The sequence below is a fragment of the Primulina eburnea genome, chromosome 5 (genome assembly GCF_022965805.1).
Source record: "Primulina eburnea isolate SZY01 chromosome 5, ASM2296580v1, whole genome shotgun sequence".
Lineage (NCBI taxonomy): Eukaryota > Viridiplantae > Streptophyta > Magnoliopsida > Lamiales > Gesneriaceae > Primulina > Primulina eburnea.
In genome coordinates this window covers 24321516-24341188 of record NC_133105.1, presented here as the reverse complement: position 1 = coordinate 24341188, position 19673 = coordinate 24321516, and the positions used below count along the sequence as shown (strand labels likewise).

Below are 19673 nucleotides of genomic sequence, written 5' to 3'. Positions count from 1 at the left end.
CAGTAATAGCCAACCAAGATGAACCTGAAGAGGATCCAGAAGAGGAAGAAGAAGTCGAAGAGGATCCTATGGAGTTGGGATTAGGAGAAGTGATTGATTAGAACATTAGTAGTAGTTTCATTGTAATGAAAGTTGTTCCATTTACATTTCTGTTCTAAATTTCGAAGTTCAGTTGTTTTTGCACTTTTGTGAAAATCAATAAAATTTATTCTATCCATTGGTTTCATATTTAAATTCTGAGCAATTACTCTATCATCGTGCTTCCTTTGTGTAGTCCTTATTCTGCCAACAATCTTAGAGCTTTCATATTTGTAGGAAATGGACGGAAGACCAGTGAGAAACAACCGCAATCCTAGATATGGAAACCACAACAATAACCACGATGAGGATGCACAACAGCAACAGCCACCACAACCATCACCAGCAGTTGGCCTCAGTCAGGTAGATTTGATGGCTATAGACACAATCGTGGCAACAACGCTACAAGGGTTGGTGAACCCTAATGTTAATTAGCCACCACCACCACCTCCAGCTCAGAATGGGACTAAGCAGCACTATGAGGCTCTCCGAAGAGCAAGAGTCCCTAACTTCGATGGAAGCACCGATCCAGAGGTCGGACAGAATTGGATGAAAGAGGTGGAAAATCATCTTCGACTACTTGAGGTTCCCCAAAGGATCAGAGTAGAGGTGATTACACCTTTTCTTGTAGATAAAGATGCCAAATGGTGGGAAGGAGTCTCACCAGCAATGTTAGAGGCGGGACCTATCACTTGGCAAAGGTTCCGAGAGGCATTCCTGAGGCAGTACTTTCCAACAGCAGTTCGAGTGCAGAAGCTGTCAGAATTTGAAAGCTTGGTTCAAGAACCAAACATGACAGTGGTGGAGTATTCATCCAAGTTCCACTCATTGGGAACTTACTCCCCAACCATCATGGGAGACGAAGCCTTGAAGATGCATCGTTTCAAGAAAGGATTGAATAGCCGTATTCAATCTACTCTTGCCGTTATAGAACCCAACAGCTTTGAGGAATTGATGGGAGCCGCCATTAGGGTTGAAAACGACATTAAGAGGCGTGAAGGCGAGAACAAGCTTAAACATCCTCAGCAAGGCCAGTACCAAGCAGGCCAATAATTCAAGAGGCCTAGGTTTTCAAGTAACCAATTCACCAGTGATCCAGCTAAAGAAACCACTTCTTATCCAATAAGCAAAGAGGGAGTCAAGTGCCAAAATTGTGGATTCAATCATACTGGTGAATGGCGTAAGAATTCTGGATCTTGTTTCCATTGTGGAAAGATCGGCCATCGCATTGCTCAATGTCCTTTTCCAGATCCAAGAGATGGTCCAGCGGGCGGAACAACTCCAAACAAGCCTAGGGAGAACAAACCAAATGCTCGAGTCTATGCTGTCACTCAAGAAGAGGCTGACAACTCGAATGATGTCGTAGCTGGTACCATTCTAATCGATAATATACCTGCTTATGTGTTATTTGATTGTGGTGCTACGCATTCATTCATGTCTAAGAGATTTGTCAAGAAGTTAGGAGCTAAGCCCGATAACTTAGAAGAACCATATAGAGTAGCCACTCCTGCAAATCGAATTTTAGAAACTCGCACTCTATATCGGGATATTAGTGTTCTCATAGAAGATCAGAACTTCGAGGCAAACCTGATCAACTAAACATGGTGGAATTCGACGTAATTCTTGGAATGGATTGGTTAGCCAAGAATCATGCCTTAGTAGACTGTCATGGAAAGACGGTAACCATCCAAACTCCACACCAAGAGAAACTTTTATTTCATGGCAAGACCAAAGAACGAAAGACTCTTCTTTCTGCTTCTCCAACTTGGACAGCCAAAGTGGAGAAGAAGTTTACCTAGCTATGTTAAGCGAGGTAAAGAAAGAAACCACACTTACGCTTGAAGAGATTCCAGTAGTACAAGAATTTCCGGATGTCTTTCCTGAAGAACTCCCTGGCGAACTTCCCGACCGGGAAGTGGAATTTGAGATTAACTTAGTGTCCAATGCTACACCAATCTCAAAAGCACCATACCGAATGGCTCCAGCAGAGTTGAAAGAACTCAAAGAGCAACTTCAAGAGTTGTTGGACAAGAAGCAAATCCGACCAAGCGCATCTCCGTGGGGAGCTCCTGTCCTATTTGTAAAGAAGAAGGACGAAAGTATGAGGATGTGTATCGATTACAGAGAGCTGAACAAGATCACAATAAAAAACAAGTATCCGCTTCCAAGGATAGATTGTTAGAGTAGGTGCCCGTCGAGCCAAGTGTTGGCCGAGTGTTCACAATGAAACTCTATGTATAAGCAATCTTTATTTTAATAATATTTGAAATTATTATTTTGGCAAATCTTTATCTGTATACCCATGCTAGTTGCATAGATAAAGCCCTTGAATATACAAATAGTAGAAAGAATATGAGATGCTCATATGATGAGTATCATGAAACTCATATTTGTAATACTGTATATTCTAAACGGTTCCTAGTCGATTCAGCCGCCACTAAGAAGGATATAGGCCGCTCGAGTTAGAGACTAGTATCTGCGATGTGAGTACCATGTTTCATTGGTAGGGGACATTGTGATGTCCGAACATGCAGATAGGTGCTCCTTGTAGAGTGCACTGAACAACCCTCCATAAAAGGACTTTCCAAGTGGTTCTCACTTATCGAGTGGAAAAGTCCTGGTTTATAGTTGTACAGAATTAGTCCTTATGACCCGGGACAACATTGAGACTCTATGTGCTAGAATTACACTTTGACTTGTTTACCGACTCTCATGGGGTCATCAGGTGGCAAGGTTGGGTGTTCTGTCGAAACACATAGGAGTCGATGCATTGTAGTCGGGGATTCACTGCTTACCTTCGGGTATGGATATCCTATGTGTTATCATGTGTATGTAGGTTGAAATCTCTGGCCAGAGTATGGTGGTAATTATGAAAGGGGTTTCATAGATTACACCATCGATGCAACCACAACATGACACATAGTATCGATTCATTGACAACTCTCGATAAACCAATGGTTGTCGAATCGATCGGGATATATGAGTTGAAGGGACCGTACTGTACGCTAACCATAATTGAATGGTTCTTGCAGGCACTATCATGTGATACCTAGGGAATCACGTAAGCGATGCTGCTAGGCGTTTAACGTGATTGGTTGGGTACTATCAGACTTGAGTTCTGACGTTCTTACTATCAAGGAGTTGATAAGTAAGAATGGAGCAATTGGGGTATGCTCATATAAGGACATGTTTAGTCCGAATCACATGGAGATGTGAACCCACGGCTAGTTGTATCAATGAACCATTGAGGGCCACACAAGTGCTAGCTTTGTAAATCCCGATGAGAAGTAAAAATAGTTCAATGTGTTGAACGGCTTATAAAGGAGTTTATAAGCGTAAGTAAAATTAGAAGTATAACTTCTATAAAGGAGAAAATAGTTCAATGTGTTGAACGACTTATAAATGAGTTTATAAGTGTAAGGAAAAATAGAAGTATGACTTCTATGAGAGAAATGTAAATTTTGATTTATGGAAGTGTTCCTAAATTAAAATTTGGCCAAGAGAATAATGTATTTGAAAATTGTGATTTTCATAAACATTATTATGGACTAAATAAATTGATTCAAGTGTTGAATTAATTAAACACTAGTGGACCTAGTAGAGTCCAAATAATTAAATTAATTCAAGTGTTGGATTAATTAAATAATATTGAGTCTTGTAGAGCTCAATTAAAATAATTATTTAAACTAGTGGGACTTGAGTAAATTCAAGTAATGTTTAATTAGTCTCAAATATGTTTGAGATAATTAAATTTAGTCCAAAGTTTTTAATTTGATTAAAAACTATATTATATGCATGCATGGGAGGTGAAGGGTTGGAGATTACTTTTTATTAAAATAATGCAAGGCATGCACCTTTTTCACTTTTGCTTTTTGCAACACCAAGACATGGAATTAAATCATTCTCCCTTCCCTCCCACTTTGAGTTGGCCGAAACTTCCATCTAAATTCTCTCCAATTTTTCTCCATTTTTGTGTTCTTCAATTTGTTGAAGAAAACACACTTCTCTTTGAAAATCTTCTAGTTTTTCTAGTGCAAAACAAGAAGGGATTTACCTAGTTGGTGGTGGGCCTAATTTGAAGGAAATATTCAAGAAGAAAGGAGGAGAGCTTGTAGATTCATCTTCCATTCAAGAGCTTTGTTGTTCAATAACAAAGTTGGAGCCAAACATCAATCCTTGTGATTGATAGGTAAATTCTAAAACACCCTATGTATGGAGTTTTATTGTAAATATTGCACAAACAAGGGTGGCCGAAATTTTCCCTTAAAAATTCGATTTTTTTTTTTGCTTCCGTTGCGCTTCCGGCCACCGTAACCGGTCCGCTTTCAAGTGGTATCCGAGCTAAGGTTACGGTTTTTGTGTAATATTTGCATAATATTATGTTGAGATCGATTTCTAACCGTTTGAGATTTTTAGTGCAAGAAATTGATAGGGCCGAAAATTTGAGAAACAAAAAAAAAAAATAGTTTTTCCGGGCAGCCGAGGGGCTGCCCGAAGGGGCTGCCCGAAAATTTCGGGCAGCCGAGGGGCAGCCCAAGGGGCTGCCCGAAATGTGCAGTTTTTTAAAATAAAAAATTTTTTTTTTTGTGTTACCGGAATCCGGCGACGGCGATGACGGCTAGGGTTTCCAAAAGTGTTTTGGACAATCTTAGTGTCATGGGCCTTGAGATGTTGGGCCATTGGATGGACAACATTATTTGTGAAATTTAAATGGGCCAAAGTATTTTTGTGAAAAATGGGTTTTGGGCCCTTAAGTTTAAATTTACAATTGATGCACATATTTTCTCATAAAATAAATAATTGAAGTAGGACTTTAATTATTTATAGTAAATTGTGATTTACAAGAAATTTGATTATAAATAAATTAATTTGAAAGTAGACAAAGGTGTTTGTATACTTTGTTAATTTAATTTATAATTGTGGCGGTTAGTGATTGGATCAAGATATATAATATTGGATCAATTAATTATAGTGATAATTAATTGATGGTGTATGATATGTGATATTATGCATGAAGGATGATCAAAAGCCCAAGCCCAATTTGCTAGGTGTATGCTAGGATATTTGTGTTGTATGATTGTAATAATTATCAATTTCAAGTGTGCTTGGTTTATGGCCCGTTCCCACCCCCCATGAGATGTATCCCTATGTGCCATGGATATTTAATTGTAAATATTAGAATAGGTGAAGATCAAGATTGGAAGATGGTGGCCTTGGTGATTATGAAGATCGAAGACATGTAATATTGGATGCTAATGTAATAATTTAGTTGCATTGCATCCCGTGCATTTACCCTAGGATTGGACCTAGGCCCGTGTTTGGCTCACACGGGCCATTAGAGTTGGGGCAATTGATCATCCTTGTACTGTTTTCTATTTATAATATATGCATGATATGTTATAAATAATGAGTATGTGCGTTATTATTATAATAACAAAGTTGCATGAATCCGACAAACATACGATCAAACATGGCGAGCTTTTAAAATAAAATTAATGATGAGACCTTTCAAAATTAAAAACCCTCATTTTGAATAAGATTCAAAATTAATATCAAGTCCGAAAAGGTGAATTATAAATTTGTTTATAATTTCCTTGTCTTCCATCGACAATGGGTGCATGATGAACGCTACCCGTACTCGGGGCTCGGCTCATATTATTGGGGGGGCCTTGAGTGCCGGAAAGCTGTGACATCCATTGACATTGTGATGTGAACTACGTGGAACTCCCATGATTTCGGCTCATATTATTGAGGGAACTCATGGCGACCGTCCATTAAGGTTCAACATCGATGGGTTAGGCTTGACACGTAAAGATGAACGACGTCTATAATGGGTCCTAATCAAACGTGAGACAAAAGTTTACGTAGAGGGTTGCATTGTGATGCAATTGGGAAACTACCTTTTAGGAATTGTGATTGGCTGTATAATCGGGATCATAATTCGCTAATTGGACCTTACATACCTACTGAGGAAAGGAGTTTCCCGTTTTCACTGGAGGGTAGTGAAAGATGTCAAAATAGTGGGAGCAAATATTTAAGAAGTAAAAAGTCCAAACTTCATATCTTACTAAATATTTAAAATAGTCATCAACATTTATCTGTTTTTACTTTTCAGTACAAATCGACAATGTCTTCGATGCGCAATTCGATATCTGTAATACTCGACAAACACATATTAACTGGACCTAATTACCTCACTTGGCTAAGAAATTTGAAAATAGTCTTGAATTCGGAAAGGGTAACATATACACTGACTCAGTCGCCCCCTGTTGAGGCTCCGACTGACTGCACTCCTGAGGAATTGCAGGCTTACAAGGAATGGTGTGACCATGACTTGATAGCCAAGTGTTATATGCTGACTTCTATGAACGATGAGCTACAGAGGCGTTTTGAGGATGCAAAGAGTGCTGCTGACATTCATTTGCATCTCAAAGAGCTCTTTGGTGAGCAAACACGACCTCTAAGGCATGCTACCGTCAAGGAGCTGATCACTTTGCGTATGCGAGATGGGGCCTCGGTCCATGAGCATGGCCTAAAGGTGATCGGGCTCGTGGACAAGCTCGTTGGCATGGATCTGATCTTGCCTTCGGAGTTGACCACCGACGTATTGCTGTTATCGTTGCCTATCTCATTTGATCCTTTTGTGGTGAACTTCAACATGAACAAGATGGAACCGACCCTTGAGGAGTTGGTGAACATGCTTGTTACGTTTGAATCCACCATCAAGAAAGAGACGTTGGTTCTTTATGTGGGTTCTTCATCTGGTACGAAGATTGATCCACATGGGAAGGGAAAGAAGAGTTCTTTCCAACGTCCCGAGAAGAACGTGCCCTTGTTGAGGCAATCTCCGAATCCCGTTGTGGCAGCCAGACCAGTTAAGGCTGACAAGACTGGTGATGTTTGTCATCACTGCAAGAAGCCTGGACATTGGAAGCGAAATTGCAAGGAATATCTGGCCCAGAAGTGTTCTGGAAACGGTATGTTCTAAATTTAAGTAAACATTTCAATTAACTCTACTTCTTGGGTATTAGATACCGGTTGTGACTCACATCTCTGTAATGGGTTACAGGTGATGGGAAGAAGTAGGAAGCTTAAGGAAGGTGTGACCTTCTTGAGGATGGGCAATGGAGCAAGAGTTGCTGCCAAGGCTATTGAGGATGTTTACTTATTTATTGAACAAAAGTTTAAGTTAATTTTATGAGATGTTTTGTTTGTACCTAATTTTGTAAAAACATTGTTTCCATTTCTATGGTGATAAAGATGGATATTCTTGTTTATTTAGCAAAGGTGTTTGCAACATTTACAAGAATGAATGTTTAATTGGTACTTGAGAACTTGAAAACAATCTCTATAACTTAAAATTGAAAGATATTCCTTTAAATGTCCATTCAAAGGCAGACACCATATGAGATATGGATGGGTAAGCCTCCCAAATATTCTTATCTTAGAATATGGGAGCCCTGCTTATGTGAAGCAGGTAAGTGGGAGATAAATTGGATTGTTGATCCATTTTATGTTACTTTGTGGGATATCCAAGGAATTAAGTTGGATATTATTTCTATCATCCCCAAGAAACAAAGGTGTTTGTTTCTAGGAATGCAATCTTTTTTGGAAAGGGATTTTCTATTGGATAGAAAAGGCAGATGATAGAACTCGAAGAGGTTCGAGAGAAACCCACAATTATAGAACCCACACCCGATGAGCCAAGAGAGGAGATACAAGCTCCTAGCAGATACGAGAAAGTCTCGAGACCACCTATGAGGTATGGTCAGCTTCTTGAAGAAGGCCATGATGAGCCTAACCATGGATGTGATCCAAGGACCTTCAAGGAAGCGTTATCTGATGCCGATTCATCCAAGTGGCTTGAAGCAATGGAATCTGAGTTGAATTCCATGCATTCGAACCAAGTGTAGGATCTTGTGGATCCAACTGAGGGAACTGTTCCCATAGGGACTTGGGGCGGATGGGAAGGTATTGACCTTCAAGGCGCGATTGGTGGCAAAAAGATGTACTCAAAGACAAGGAGTTGACTTTGAGGAAACCTTTTCCCAGTCGCAATGTTCAAGTCCATAAGGATTTTGCTAGCCATAGCTGCATGGTATGACTATGAGATATGGCAGATGGATGTTAAGACAGTCTTTCTTAATGGGGATTTTAAGAAAGTGATTTACATGTCTCAACCTGAATGGTTTACATCTATCGGAAGTGAGCATATCGTATGCAAACTTCAAAGATCTATTTATGATCTAAAGCAGGCATCAAGGAGTTGGAACCTTATATTCGATAGTACAATCAAAGAGTTTGATTTACTAAGAATCATGAGGAACCCTGTGTGTGTAAGAAGGTCAGTGGGAGTGTTGTGACATTCCTGGTGCTTTATGTTGATGACATTCTACTCATTGGGAATGATGTAGGAATGTTGCAATCAACTAAGATATGGTTAACGAGTAAGTTCTCGATGCAGGACTTGGGTGAAGCATCTTTTGTATTGGGATACAGATCTATAGAGATAGATCGAAAAGATGGCTTGGTCTCACCCAGTCCACATACATTGATACCATCGTGAAGCGGTTCTCGATGGATGAGTCCAAGAGAGGACATCTACCAATGTGTCATGGCGTGTCCCTATCCAAGTCTGTCTCCCAAGACAGATGCAGAGATAGTGGCGATGACACGCATTCCGTATGCTTCGGCAATTGGTAACATCATGTATGAGATGATATCTACACGTCCTGACGTGGCGTTTGCACTATGTGTAGTGAAAGGATATCAATCGAACCCTGGTCTTCCACACCTGAAAGCTGTGAAAGACATCCTCAAGTAGTTGAGAAGGACCAATAAGTTGTTCTTGGTCTATGGGGTAGAGAACTGAAATTGGAAGGCTATACCGACACAAGCTTCCAAAGCGATATCGATAACTCGAAGTCAACCTCTAGTTTTGTATTCATGCTCAACGGTGCTGCTGTCTCTTGGAAGAGTTCCAAGCAAGACAATACTGCGGATTCCAGCACAGAGGCCGAATACATTGCTGCATCAGATGCAGCAAGAGAGGCTGTTTGGATAAGGAATTTCGTCTAAGAGTTGGACGTCATTCCTAATGGAGTTGCTCCTGTCCCGGTGTTGTGTGACAACACGGGAGCTTTAGCTCAAGCAGAGGAGCCAAGGTCTCATCAGAAATCCAAACTAGTATTGAGAAAGTACTACATCCTCGGAGAGATTGTGGAAAGAAGAGAAGTGTCTATTGACAAAGTCGGCTCCGCAGATTATGTTGTTGATCCACTAGCTAAGCCTTTACCTGGACCATTATTCGACAAGCATCGCGAATCAATGGGTTTTAAGCATATGGGTAGTTGGCTCTAGTGCAAGTGGGAGATTGTTAGAGTAGGTGCCCGTCGAGCCAAGTGTTGGCCGAGTGTTCACAATGAAACTCTATGTATAAGCAATCTTTATTTTAATAATATTTGAAATTATTATTTTGGCAAATCTTTATCTGTATACCCATGCTAGTTGCATAGATAAAGCCCTTGAATATACAAATAGTAGAAAGAATATGAGATGCTCATATGATGAGTATCATGAAACTCATATTTGTAATACTGTATATTCTAAACGGTTCCTAGTCGATTCAGCCGCCACTAAGAAGGATATAGGCCGCTCGAGTTAGAGACTAGTATCTGCGATGTGAGTACCATGTTTCATTGGTAGGGGACATTGTGATGTCCGAACATGCAGATAGGTGCTCCTTGTAGAGTGCACTGAACAACCCTCCATAAAAGGACTTTCCAAGTGGTTCTCACTTATCGAGTGGAAAAGTCTTGGTTTATGGTTGTACAGAATTAGTCCTTATGACCCGGGACAACATTGAGACTCTATGTGCTAGAATTACACTTTGACTTGTTTACCGACTCTCATGGGGTCATCAGGTGGCAAGGTTGGGTGTTCTGTCGAAACACATAGGAGTCGATGCATTGTAGTCGGGGATTCACCGCTTACCTTCGGGTATGGATATCCTATGTGTTATCATGTGTATGTAGGTTGAAATCTCTGGCCAGAGTATGGTTGCAATTATGAAAGGGGTTTCATAGATTACACCATTGATGCAACTACGACATGACACATAGTATCGATTCATTGACAACTCTCGATAAACCAATGGTTGTCGAATCGATCGGGATATATGAGTTGAAGGGACCGTACTGTACGCTAACCATAATTGAATGGTTCTTGCAGGCACTATCATGTGATACCTAGGGAATCACGTAAGCGATGCTGCTAGGCGTTTAACGTGATTGGTTGGGTACTATCAGACTTGAGTTCTGACGTTCTTACTATCAAGGAGTTGATAAGTAAGAATGGAGCAATTGGGGTATGCTCATATAAGGACATGTTTAGTCCGAATCACATGGAGATGTGAACCCACGGCTAGTTGTATCAATGAACCATTGAGGGCCACACAAGTGCTAGCTTTGTAAATCCCGATGAGAAGTAAAAATAGTTCAATGTGTTGAACGACTTATAAAGGAGTTTATAAGCGTAAGTAAAATTAGAAGTATGACTTCTATAAAGGAGAAAATAGTTCAATGTGTTGAACGACTTATAAATGAGTTTATAAGTGTAAGGAAAAATAGAAGTATGACTTCTATGAGAGAAATGTAAATTTTGATTTATGGAAGTGTTCCTAAATTAAAATTTGGCCAAGAGAATAATGTATTTGAAAATTGTGATTTTCATAAACATTATTATGGACTAAATAAATTAATTCAAGTGTTGAATTAATTAAACACTAGTGGACCTAGTAGAGTCCAAATAATTAAATTAATTCAAGTGTTGGATTAATTAAATAGTATTGAGTCTTGTAGAGCTCAATTAAAATAATTATTTAAACTAGTGGGACTTGAGTAAATTCAAGTAATGTTTAATTAGTCTCAAATATGTTTGAGATAATTAAATTTAGTCCAAAGTTTTTAATTTGATTAAAAACTATATTATATGCATGCATGGGAGGTGAAGGGTTGGAGATTACTTTTTATTAAAATAATGCAAGGCATGCACCTTTTTCACTTTTGCTTTTTGCAACACCAAGACATGGAATTAAATCATTCTCCCTTCCCTCCCACTTTGAGTTGGCCGAAACTTCCATCTAAATTCTCTCCAATTTTTCTCCATTTTTGTGTTCTTCAATTTGTTGAAGAAAACACACTTCTCTTTGAAAATCTTCTAGTTTTTCTAGTGCAAAACAAGAAGGGATTTACCTAGTTGGTGGTGGGCCTAATTTGAAGGAAAGATTCAAGAAGAAAGGAGGAGAGCTTGTAGATTCATCTTCCATTCAAGAGCTTTGTTGTTCAACAACAAAGTTGGAGCCAAACATCAATCCTTGTGATTGATATGTAAATTCTAAAACACCCTATGTATGGAGTTTTATTGTAAATATTGCACAAACAAGGGTGGCCGAAATTTTCCCTTAAAAATTCGATTTTTTTTTTTGCTTCCGTTGCGCTTCCGGCCACCGTAACCGGTCCGCTTTCATAGATGACTTGTTTGACCAACTCAAAGGAGCTTCAGTCTTTTCCAAGCTCGACTTAAGGTCAAACTACCACCAATTGAAGGTCAAATCAGATGATATTCCAAAGACTGCCTTCATAACAAGGTACGGACACTATGAGTTCACAGTGATGCCGTTCGGATTAACAAACGCTCCGGCAGTATTCATGTATCTCATGAACAGAGTGTTTAAACCATTTCTTGACAAGTTGTGGTATTCATCGACGACATTCTAGTATATTCGTCAAGTGAAGAAGACCACAAAGAACATCTTCGTCTCACCCTCCAGAAGCTGAGAGAAAAGGAACTATACGCCAAGTTCAAGAAATGCGAATTCTGGCTAGAGAGCGTCGCATTCTTGGGACACATAATATCAGCAGCAGGAGTCTCTGTGGACCCAAATAAAGTAGAGGCAATCTCAGATTGGCCCAGACCAAAGAATGCGACCGAAATTCGAAGTTTCTTGGGACTAGCAGGCTATTACCGAAAATTTGTTGAAGGATTTTCCTCAATAACCATACCCCTCACCAAGCTCACACAGAAGAACTCTAAGTTTCAATGGAGTGAAAAATGTGAGCAAAACTTCGAGACTTTGAAGAAGAAGCTTACATCCACGCCAGTGTTGGTATTGCCGAATGAAGGTAAAGACTTCACCATCTACAGTGATGCATCTAAAGAAGGTTTAGGATGTGTACTCATGCAAGAGGGAAGGGTAATTTCATACGCATCGAGACAGTTGAATCCGTACGAACATAATTACCCAACACATGACCTCGAGCTAGCAGCTGTGGTGTTTGCACTAAAGATTTGGAGACATTATTTATATGGTGCTAAGTGCGAAATATTCACCGATCATCAAAGTCTCAAGTATTTGTTCACTCAAAAGGAATTAAATATGAGACAAAGACGGTGGATTGAACTCATGAAGGATTACGACTTGACAATAAGCTACCATCCAGGCAAAGCCAACAAGGTAGCAGATGCTTTAAGTCGAAAGAATACAAGTAAGGTAATCCTGGCATCACTTTCAGCACAACCTTGTCTTCGAGAGATAATCAAGATAAGCCAAGATAGAGATCCCGCTTTGGTAAAACTGAAAGAGCAAGCCAAAGAAGGAAAATCACCAGATTTTGAGACGGACAACAAAGGAATCTTGTGGATGAAAGGACGGTTATGTGTACCAGACATCGATAACCTTCGACAAGAAGTAATGTCTGAAGCACATAAGTCAAAATTTTCAATTCATCCTGGCAGTACCAAAATGTACAGAGACTTGAAGAAAAATTTCTAGTGGAGTGGAATGAAGAGGGACGTGGCAACGTTCGTTTCTAAATGTCACGTGTGCCAACAAGTCAAAGCAGAGCACCAGAGACCTGTTGGACTTCTTCAACCATTAGAAATCCCGGAATGGAAATGAGAACATATTTCCATGGATTTTGTAGTTGGGTTACCCAAGTCTAGACAAAGTCATGATGGAATATGGGTAATCGTAGATAGACTCACAAAATCTGCGCATTTCTTACCCGTACGTATGAACTATAATCTGGACAAGCTAGCCACCTTGTACATGAAAGAGATCGTGCGATTACATGGAGTACCAGCTAGCATACTATCAGACAGAGATCCTAGATTTACATCTCGATTTTGGAAAAGCTTTCAACAAGCTATGGGGACAAAGGTTACTCTTAGTACGGCCTATCATCCTCAGACCGATGGTAAAACAGAGAGAACAATTCAAACTCTTGAGGATATGCTGAGAGCTTGTGCTCTAGACTTTAGTGGTAATTGGAGCGAACATCTGCCCTTAATCGAATTCGCATGCAATAATAGTTATCACAGTAGTATTGGAATGGCACCATACGAAGCTCTGTATGGACGAAAGTGTCGATCACCACTGTATTGGAATGAAGTAGGGGAAAAAGCCATTGTTGGACCCGAAATGATCCAAGAAACAGTGGATAAAGTTGCCATGATCAAGGAGAGATTAAAAGCTCCACAAGATCGACAGAAAAGCTGGGCCGACCTTAAAAAAAGACCCGTGGAATTCAAAGTTGGAGAGAAGGCATATGTGAAAGTGTCACCCATGAAGGGTGTTATCCGATTCAATAAGGCTGGGAAACTGAATCCCAGATACGTCGGACCATTTGAAATCCTCGAGAAAGTGGGAACACTTGCTTATAGATTAGCACTTCCACCCGACATGTCAAGAATTCACAATGTATTCCACGTCTCGCAGCTGAGGAGATATATTCCTGATCCAATTCATATTCTGGAAGCTGGACCACTTCTGGTTGAGAGCAATCTAAATGAAGAACTGAAATATGAAGAGATTCCGATTCGAATTGTGGATAACAAAGACCAAGTACTGAGGAGACGAACTATTCCATATGTAAAAGTACAATGGTCCAACCACACCGAAAGAGAAGCTACTTGGGAGTTAGAAGAAAAGATGCGAGATCAATATCCTTATTTCTTTGAGGAGCATGTTCAACCAAGTTTCGAGGACGAAACTTCTCATAAGGAGGGAGGGATGTGAGAACCTGAAATTCCAGCAGCTAAAAATGTTTCAGTAGCTATTAAAATTTCAGCAGCAACTCATATTTCAGAAGTTGGTATTTTTCCAGCAGACATGTATTTTCCAGCAGACAGAATTCAGCAGCAGAAGAGCGAGAAAGCAGCAGCAGCAGAAGAGCGAGGAAGCAGCAGACAGTTACTGATTCAGCTTATGAGTTGTAACTGAAGCATTTAAGATGGAATAAAGGCTGTTAAATGCAGATTATGGCCATTTATTTGGGAGGCTAACAGTCAGATTTTGGCCTATAAATAGCACCCTCAACCTCTGAATTGGTGTTACACAAATCTTGAGTTATCACTTGAAATATTTGAGCTAAGAGAGTGCTGATTTTCGAGCAGCAGAAACCACTAGCAAGAACAAGCAGATTTCAGACGTCAACCGAAACAGTTTTAGCAAATTACTGTAAGTGGGATTATGTATAAATATCTTGAAACCCATTTAATGATTTCTGATTTAAAGCAAAGTACTCTTGATTTCTGATATCTGATTTTGAAGCACTGAAACTTAGTGAACTAATGGTAGGAATATATATTCTGAACATTACTGATTACTAATTATTGATTACTGGCCTCACCCCTTAGAGGAGAGAACATATAGGGGACTGATATCAGTTTAGCCATGAAATTCTCGAACGTGCTCAGTGCTTATTTGATAAACTTCTTATTTCCGATTACTGAATACTGATTACTGATTTCTGAACACTGAACACTGATTTCTGTTATGAAAATAAGAATTTCTGTATATTTTCTTATTACTGTTCTGTATGGAAATGATTTCGAACACTGAGAGTTATTCCCGCCCCTGCTTACTGAGTGACAACCATATCACTCACCCACCAAAACATCTCAGATAAGAACGATGAAGAAAGGCTAGAAGAAGAGGAGCAGATCCAGTTCTGGGGCTGGTGAAAAAGATTGTTAATTCTCCGTTTTATTTATGTTGTTTTCCGCTGCGTCTGTAAGACATTGTGATGTCTGGTTTGTTTTACATTTCCGCTGTAAAACATTAATTATTCGAGTTTGTATCAGACATTCAAATATTCAGTATTTATGAATAAAAGACTGGTTTCTGAATTTCGTACTTCTGAGGCTTGTTGTTTTCGAATGTAAATTTGAGTGCAACGCCGGTGTCAACTAACCCCCGTCCTGGGGCGTGACAGCTCGCTTGCCGAGAAACCAAAGGATGGGTGATTGGTTTATCTGTGTAGTTGGGCTAACTCTTTTGACGATGGGTTATTGTGGGGATTTGTGGATTTGGTATTATTTAGCCATTCGTTGGCCTTTGTTTCGTGGGTGTGGTGGCATGGTCATTGTGTGGTTTTGTGGCATACATTAATAACAACTAAAATTCTGAACATTTCTTGTATGCATGCAGTGGCTTTCGACACCAAACACTCTATTGTCTCTGATTCCATCTTGGTTGTATTCCCATGTATCTTCTTTTGCTGGTTCATTCTTTTCGTGTACGTTGGTATGTTTATTCTTAGCAGGTAGCATGGATTGGCCATGGGTTGGCCTCAGTTTTCCGGTGTACTCGAAACCTAAGCCTTGGTGTAGTTTGGGGCTCTTTGAAACACAGGTAAGTCTCAACCCTTACGTGCTCTTATGTTCTCTTTTGTGCTGCATCCACTCAATATTATTCCCTCTTCCATAGCATTATGAATTGCACTTCAGTCGATCCTTTTCCCGCATACACGTATATGTATTTTCACTTCAGTCGGACCCATTTCTCGTATATGCAGTTGCACTTCAGTCGGACCCCTTTCCCGCATATACGTTTACTTACTGTTCTTGCATGCGGTGATTTCGCTTTTGATTTGTTGACTGCTGGTTTGGTGTTGTGGTTGTTGGGTGATGGATGTGAAATGAAGGTGAGTTTGTATGTGATAGTGTGTATTTGATGTTGGGAAGGAGTTTCTATTTGTTCTTAATCCGTTTAACCCAACTCATTTCAATAACTTCAATCAAAACCATAGGTTGGCCTAAAACTCCCCACTCGAGATTATTCTCTTCCTTGATTCCCTATCAAAAAACAATGAATCCAATATGATAAAAGTGGCCTACTGACCAAATTTAATTGATCTTTCTCGTTTTTTGAATCATAACCAACAAATATTTACATTAGTGGCCCTAAGGCCTACTTCAAGCAAACTCTTAAAATATGAAGCTAAAACATATAAAAATGGCTGGTTAGCCTATTTTTCTTTCGACGTCAACTTCTGGGTCCTCTTGGGGGTTCGCATAATGTCCTTGTTCTCTTCTTTTCTCCCTTTAGTATTCGTCGTTCCGCTTGCTGAGCTCAACTACCCGCTCGGGGCGTTTCTTTCTTGCCATATTCTAAGTGGCCTGAAGGCCTACTTCATGGGTCTATAACTGCACATGCAAACAACCAATTTATGTAATGACGGTATGGTCTTCTTCTCCATGAATTCTCGTACCATAAAAACATTGGAAATATCGGCTGAATGCATATATAATAAGTGGTCATAAGGCTGACTCCCTAGTGAAACAATGGGCCTTCAAATAAGAAGGTGGCTTACTGTCCCACTTCTCCTATCAATTTTATTGTTGAATCATGAATAACATATATTTATTTTAGTTGTCATAAAGCCTACATCACATGAAATCTTGAAATAAGGAACTTAATATATACAAAAGTAGCCCCGAAGGCCAACTCCCCACTGAAGAAGGCCAACTCCCCACTGAATATTAGCCTTCGTGTTTGCTTCACTCGCAAGCTTTTTCTAATTCTTCCCTCATACTTGGAAAATACGGCTTGAGATACTTGCCGTTTATGCATCGTTTGTGTGGATGACCATCTAAGATTGATAGCCAATATGAATTTCCGTCTAACACCTTATGTACCTTGAATGGTCCCTCCCAGTTGGGAGACCATTTGCCCATCTCCCTATCCTTTGTTCCTAGTGGTAGTATGACCTTCCACACTATTTCTCCTTCATGGAAACTTTTCTTGTTAATTCTTTTGTTGTAGATTCTCGCCACTTTCTGTTTCTTTAACAGCAAAGCATTGTACGCTTGGATTCTCAGCTCATCCAATTCTTCTAACTCCATGATCATTGCTTCATTATAATGCTCAAGGGAAAGTTCAATTTGCTTTGCCACTCGCATTGATGGCACCATAATCTCAAATGGGAGCACTGTATCATGGCCAAAGGTAAGGGAAAAAGAGCTCACTCTAGTGGCAGTCCTCTTGGATGTTCTGTACGCCAATAAAGTTTCTGATAATAGCCTTGGCCAATCCCTGAGATTCTCCTCCATCATCTTTTGTAGAATCTTTAGCAACACTTTATTTGATGCTTCGGCTTGCCTGTTGGACTGTGGGTAATGAGGGGATGAGTTTATCAATTTAATTCCATAGTCTTCTGCAAATTCCCTCATATATGAGCCTGTGAACATAGTTCCCCGATCTGTGGTCAATGACTCTGGAACTACCAAATCTATGAATAATATTCTCTTTCACAAAGTTAATGACATCCCCGTGCTCTGCTTTCTTTAAAGGCACTGCTTCTACCCATTGGTGAAAAAATCTGTAGCCACAAGGATGAACGAGTGGCTTTTAGATGATGAGGGGTAGATTTTCCCTATTAAGTTCATGGCCCAGCCCTTGAATGGCCATGGTTTGACAACGTTGTGAAGCTCATCTGCCGGAATTGTTCCCGTGTCTCTGACATGGCTGGCATCCCCTAGCATATTTGATGCAATCTTTCAGGATGGATGGCCACACTACAAGAAATTTCAGAATCAACAACACACATAAAAAATTTTAACAACGGTCGTAGATCATTTTTTTAAGCAAAAGACAACGATTTTTATAAAACTGTTGTCTTTTCGGGGTCAAAGACAACAGTTTTTAGGGTCAATGACAACAGTTCTGTAAAACCGTTGTCTTTGAACGTTTGTGACAACGATTTCATGAACCGTTGTCTATTAGCGTGTTTTTTTCGTAAAACTGTTGTCGATTAGTGTGAGTTTAGAATAAACACAACGGTATTAGCGACAGTTTTCATACAACCGTCGCTAATGTTCGCGACGGTTATATCTAAATCGTCGCTGATGTCACATTAGCGACGGTTTACTAACAACCGTCGCTAAAGTTAGCAACATAATCAAGTAAACACGTCGCTAATTTGATATTAGCGACGATTTACATATGACTATCGCTAACATTAGCGACTGTTTTAGAAAAACCGTCTCTTTTAATACCGCCTAAACTTCCCACCATTTTCTTCCTCCACTCTCTATAAATACATGCGAATTCGCTCCATTTTCTTCCACTTCACTTCACAACACTTAAAATTTTTCTCACTTACACGATTTTACAACTTCACAACACTTAAAATTTTTATCTCTTACACGATTTTTCCCCTTCATAACAATTAAAATTTTTATCTCTTACACGATTTTACCACTTCAAAACAATTAAAATTTTATCTCTTACACGATTTTTCACTTCACGACACTTAAATTTTATCTCTTACACGATTGTACCAATTCACAACACAGATTTATTAAATTATTTTTTTTATTTTACATAAAATATTAGCGACGGAATTCATCTATAAACCGTCGCTACGTAGCGACGTTTTGCACATGTATGTCGTCGCTACATTTAGCGATGGTTAAAAATAAACGTCGCTAAGTTTAGCTACAGTATAAATAACCGTCGCTAATTAACGACGGTTTAAACATGCATTCCGTCGCAAATTGTAGCTACGACGGTAACTGTAAAAAACCGTCGCGAATTGTAGCTACGACAACGGTAAAAAACCGTTGTCTTTGAGCGAACCATTTAACAACAGTGGCTTTAACAACAGTTTTAAAAGGGCTACGACAACGGTTTATAACCGGTCGTATGGAATTTTTCTTGTAGTGCCAATAGTAGACATACCTCCTTATCAACCATCTCATTTTTATTCCTGATTGATCCGCTCCACACACTCCCTCATGAACTTGCTTCATGATCTCCAAAGCTTCTGGGAAGCCTATGCATCTGAGGAGCAAACCATCTAACCCTTTCCTGTAAAAATCTCCCTCCACTAAAACGTAATTAAGAGCTCTCATTTTTAAACCATGTGGAATATCTTTCCCGGTTGATTCTAGCACCATTTTCATGTCATCCCTCCAGTCATCAGCTAAGTTTATATCCAAGTTGAGCGTGTCTACCTGAATCCCTCTTTCCTGAATTGAAGGGTGGTTTTTCTTCTGAATCAACACCAGCCCAAGTTATAATACCCAAGCCCAACCCATTTGTTTTATTAATTAATTAAATAATATAAAATAATGTACAGAAGGTAAAAGAAAGAATCAGAAACTCTTTCTCTCTCTCTCGTAATGTCTGTCCGTAAAAGTCAAACGATTTCTTCCGCCTTTGACCGCCCGTAACTCCACCGTCGGTCACCGATTTTCAAAAGTAAATACATATTTGGAATCCTCTCGACAAGGGCTATCCAGTGATAACC

The 19673-nt window shown here is 39.6% G+C and overlaps 2 protein-coding genes across 2 annotated transcripts; one reads left to right on the top strand and one right to left on the bottom strand.

Annotated features, from left to right (window-relative positions):
* The first annotated feature begins 318 nt into the window (after positions 1–318).
* On the top strand, positions 319–1131 carry LOC140831450 (uncharacterized). The gene is made up of 2 exons (XM_073195202.1): positions 319–441; positions 514–1131. Exons 1-2 carry the CDS (start codon positions 319–321, stop codon positions 1129–1131), a joined length of 741 nt encoding a protein of 246 aa, XP_073051303.1.
* Positions 1132–16920: 15789 nt separating this feature from the next.
* On the bottom strand, positions 16921–19320 carry LOC140831449 (uncharacterized). Its single transcript, XM_073195201.1, has 3 exons — positions 19103–19320; positions 17647–17741; positions 16921–17600 (listed from the first exon to the last, which is right to left on the bottom strand). Exons 1-3 carry the CDS (start codon positions 19318–19320, stop codon positions 16921–16923), a joined length of 993 nt encoding a protein of 330 aa, XP_073051302.1.
* Between the last annotated feature and the right edge of the window lie 353 nt (positions 19321–19673).

What these genes read in the sequence shown, in the direction of transcription:
- LOC140831450 (XM_073195202.1), top strand. Translation starts at nt 319, where the DNA reads ATGGACGGAAGACCAGTGAGAAACAACCGCAATCCTAGATATGGAAAC. An exon ending in CAGCAGTTGGCCTCAGTCAG is followed by an intron (nt 442 to 513) that starts GTAGATTTGATG and finishes AATGTTAATTAG; the next exon opens with CCACCACCACCACCTCCAGC.
- LOC140831449 (XM_073195201.1), bottom strand. Translation starts at nt 19,320, where the DNA reads ATGGTGCTAGAATCAACCGGGAAAGATATTCCACATGGTTTAAAAATG. An exon ending in ATGAGATGGTTGATAAGGAG is followed by an intron (nt 17,742 to 19,102) that starts GTATGTCTACTA and finishes TTGTGGCTACAG; the next exon opens with ATTTTTTCACCAATGGGTAG. An exon ending in GAATATTATTCATAGATTTG is followed by an intron (nt 17,601 to 17,646) that starts GTAGTTCCAGAG and finishes CTATGTTCACAG; the next exon opens with GCTCATATATGAGGGAATTT.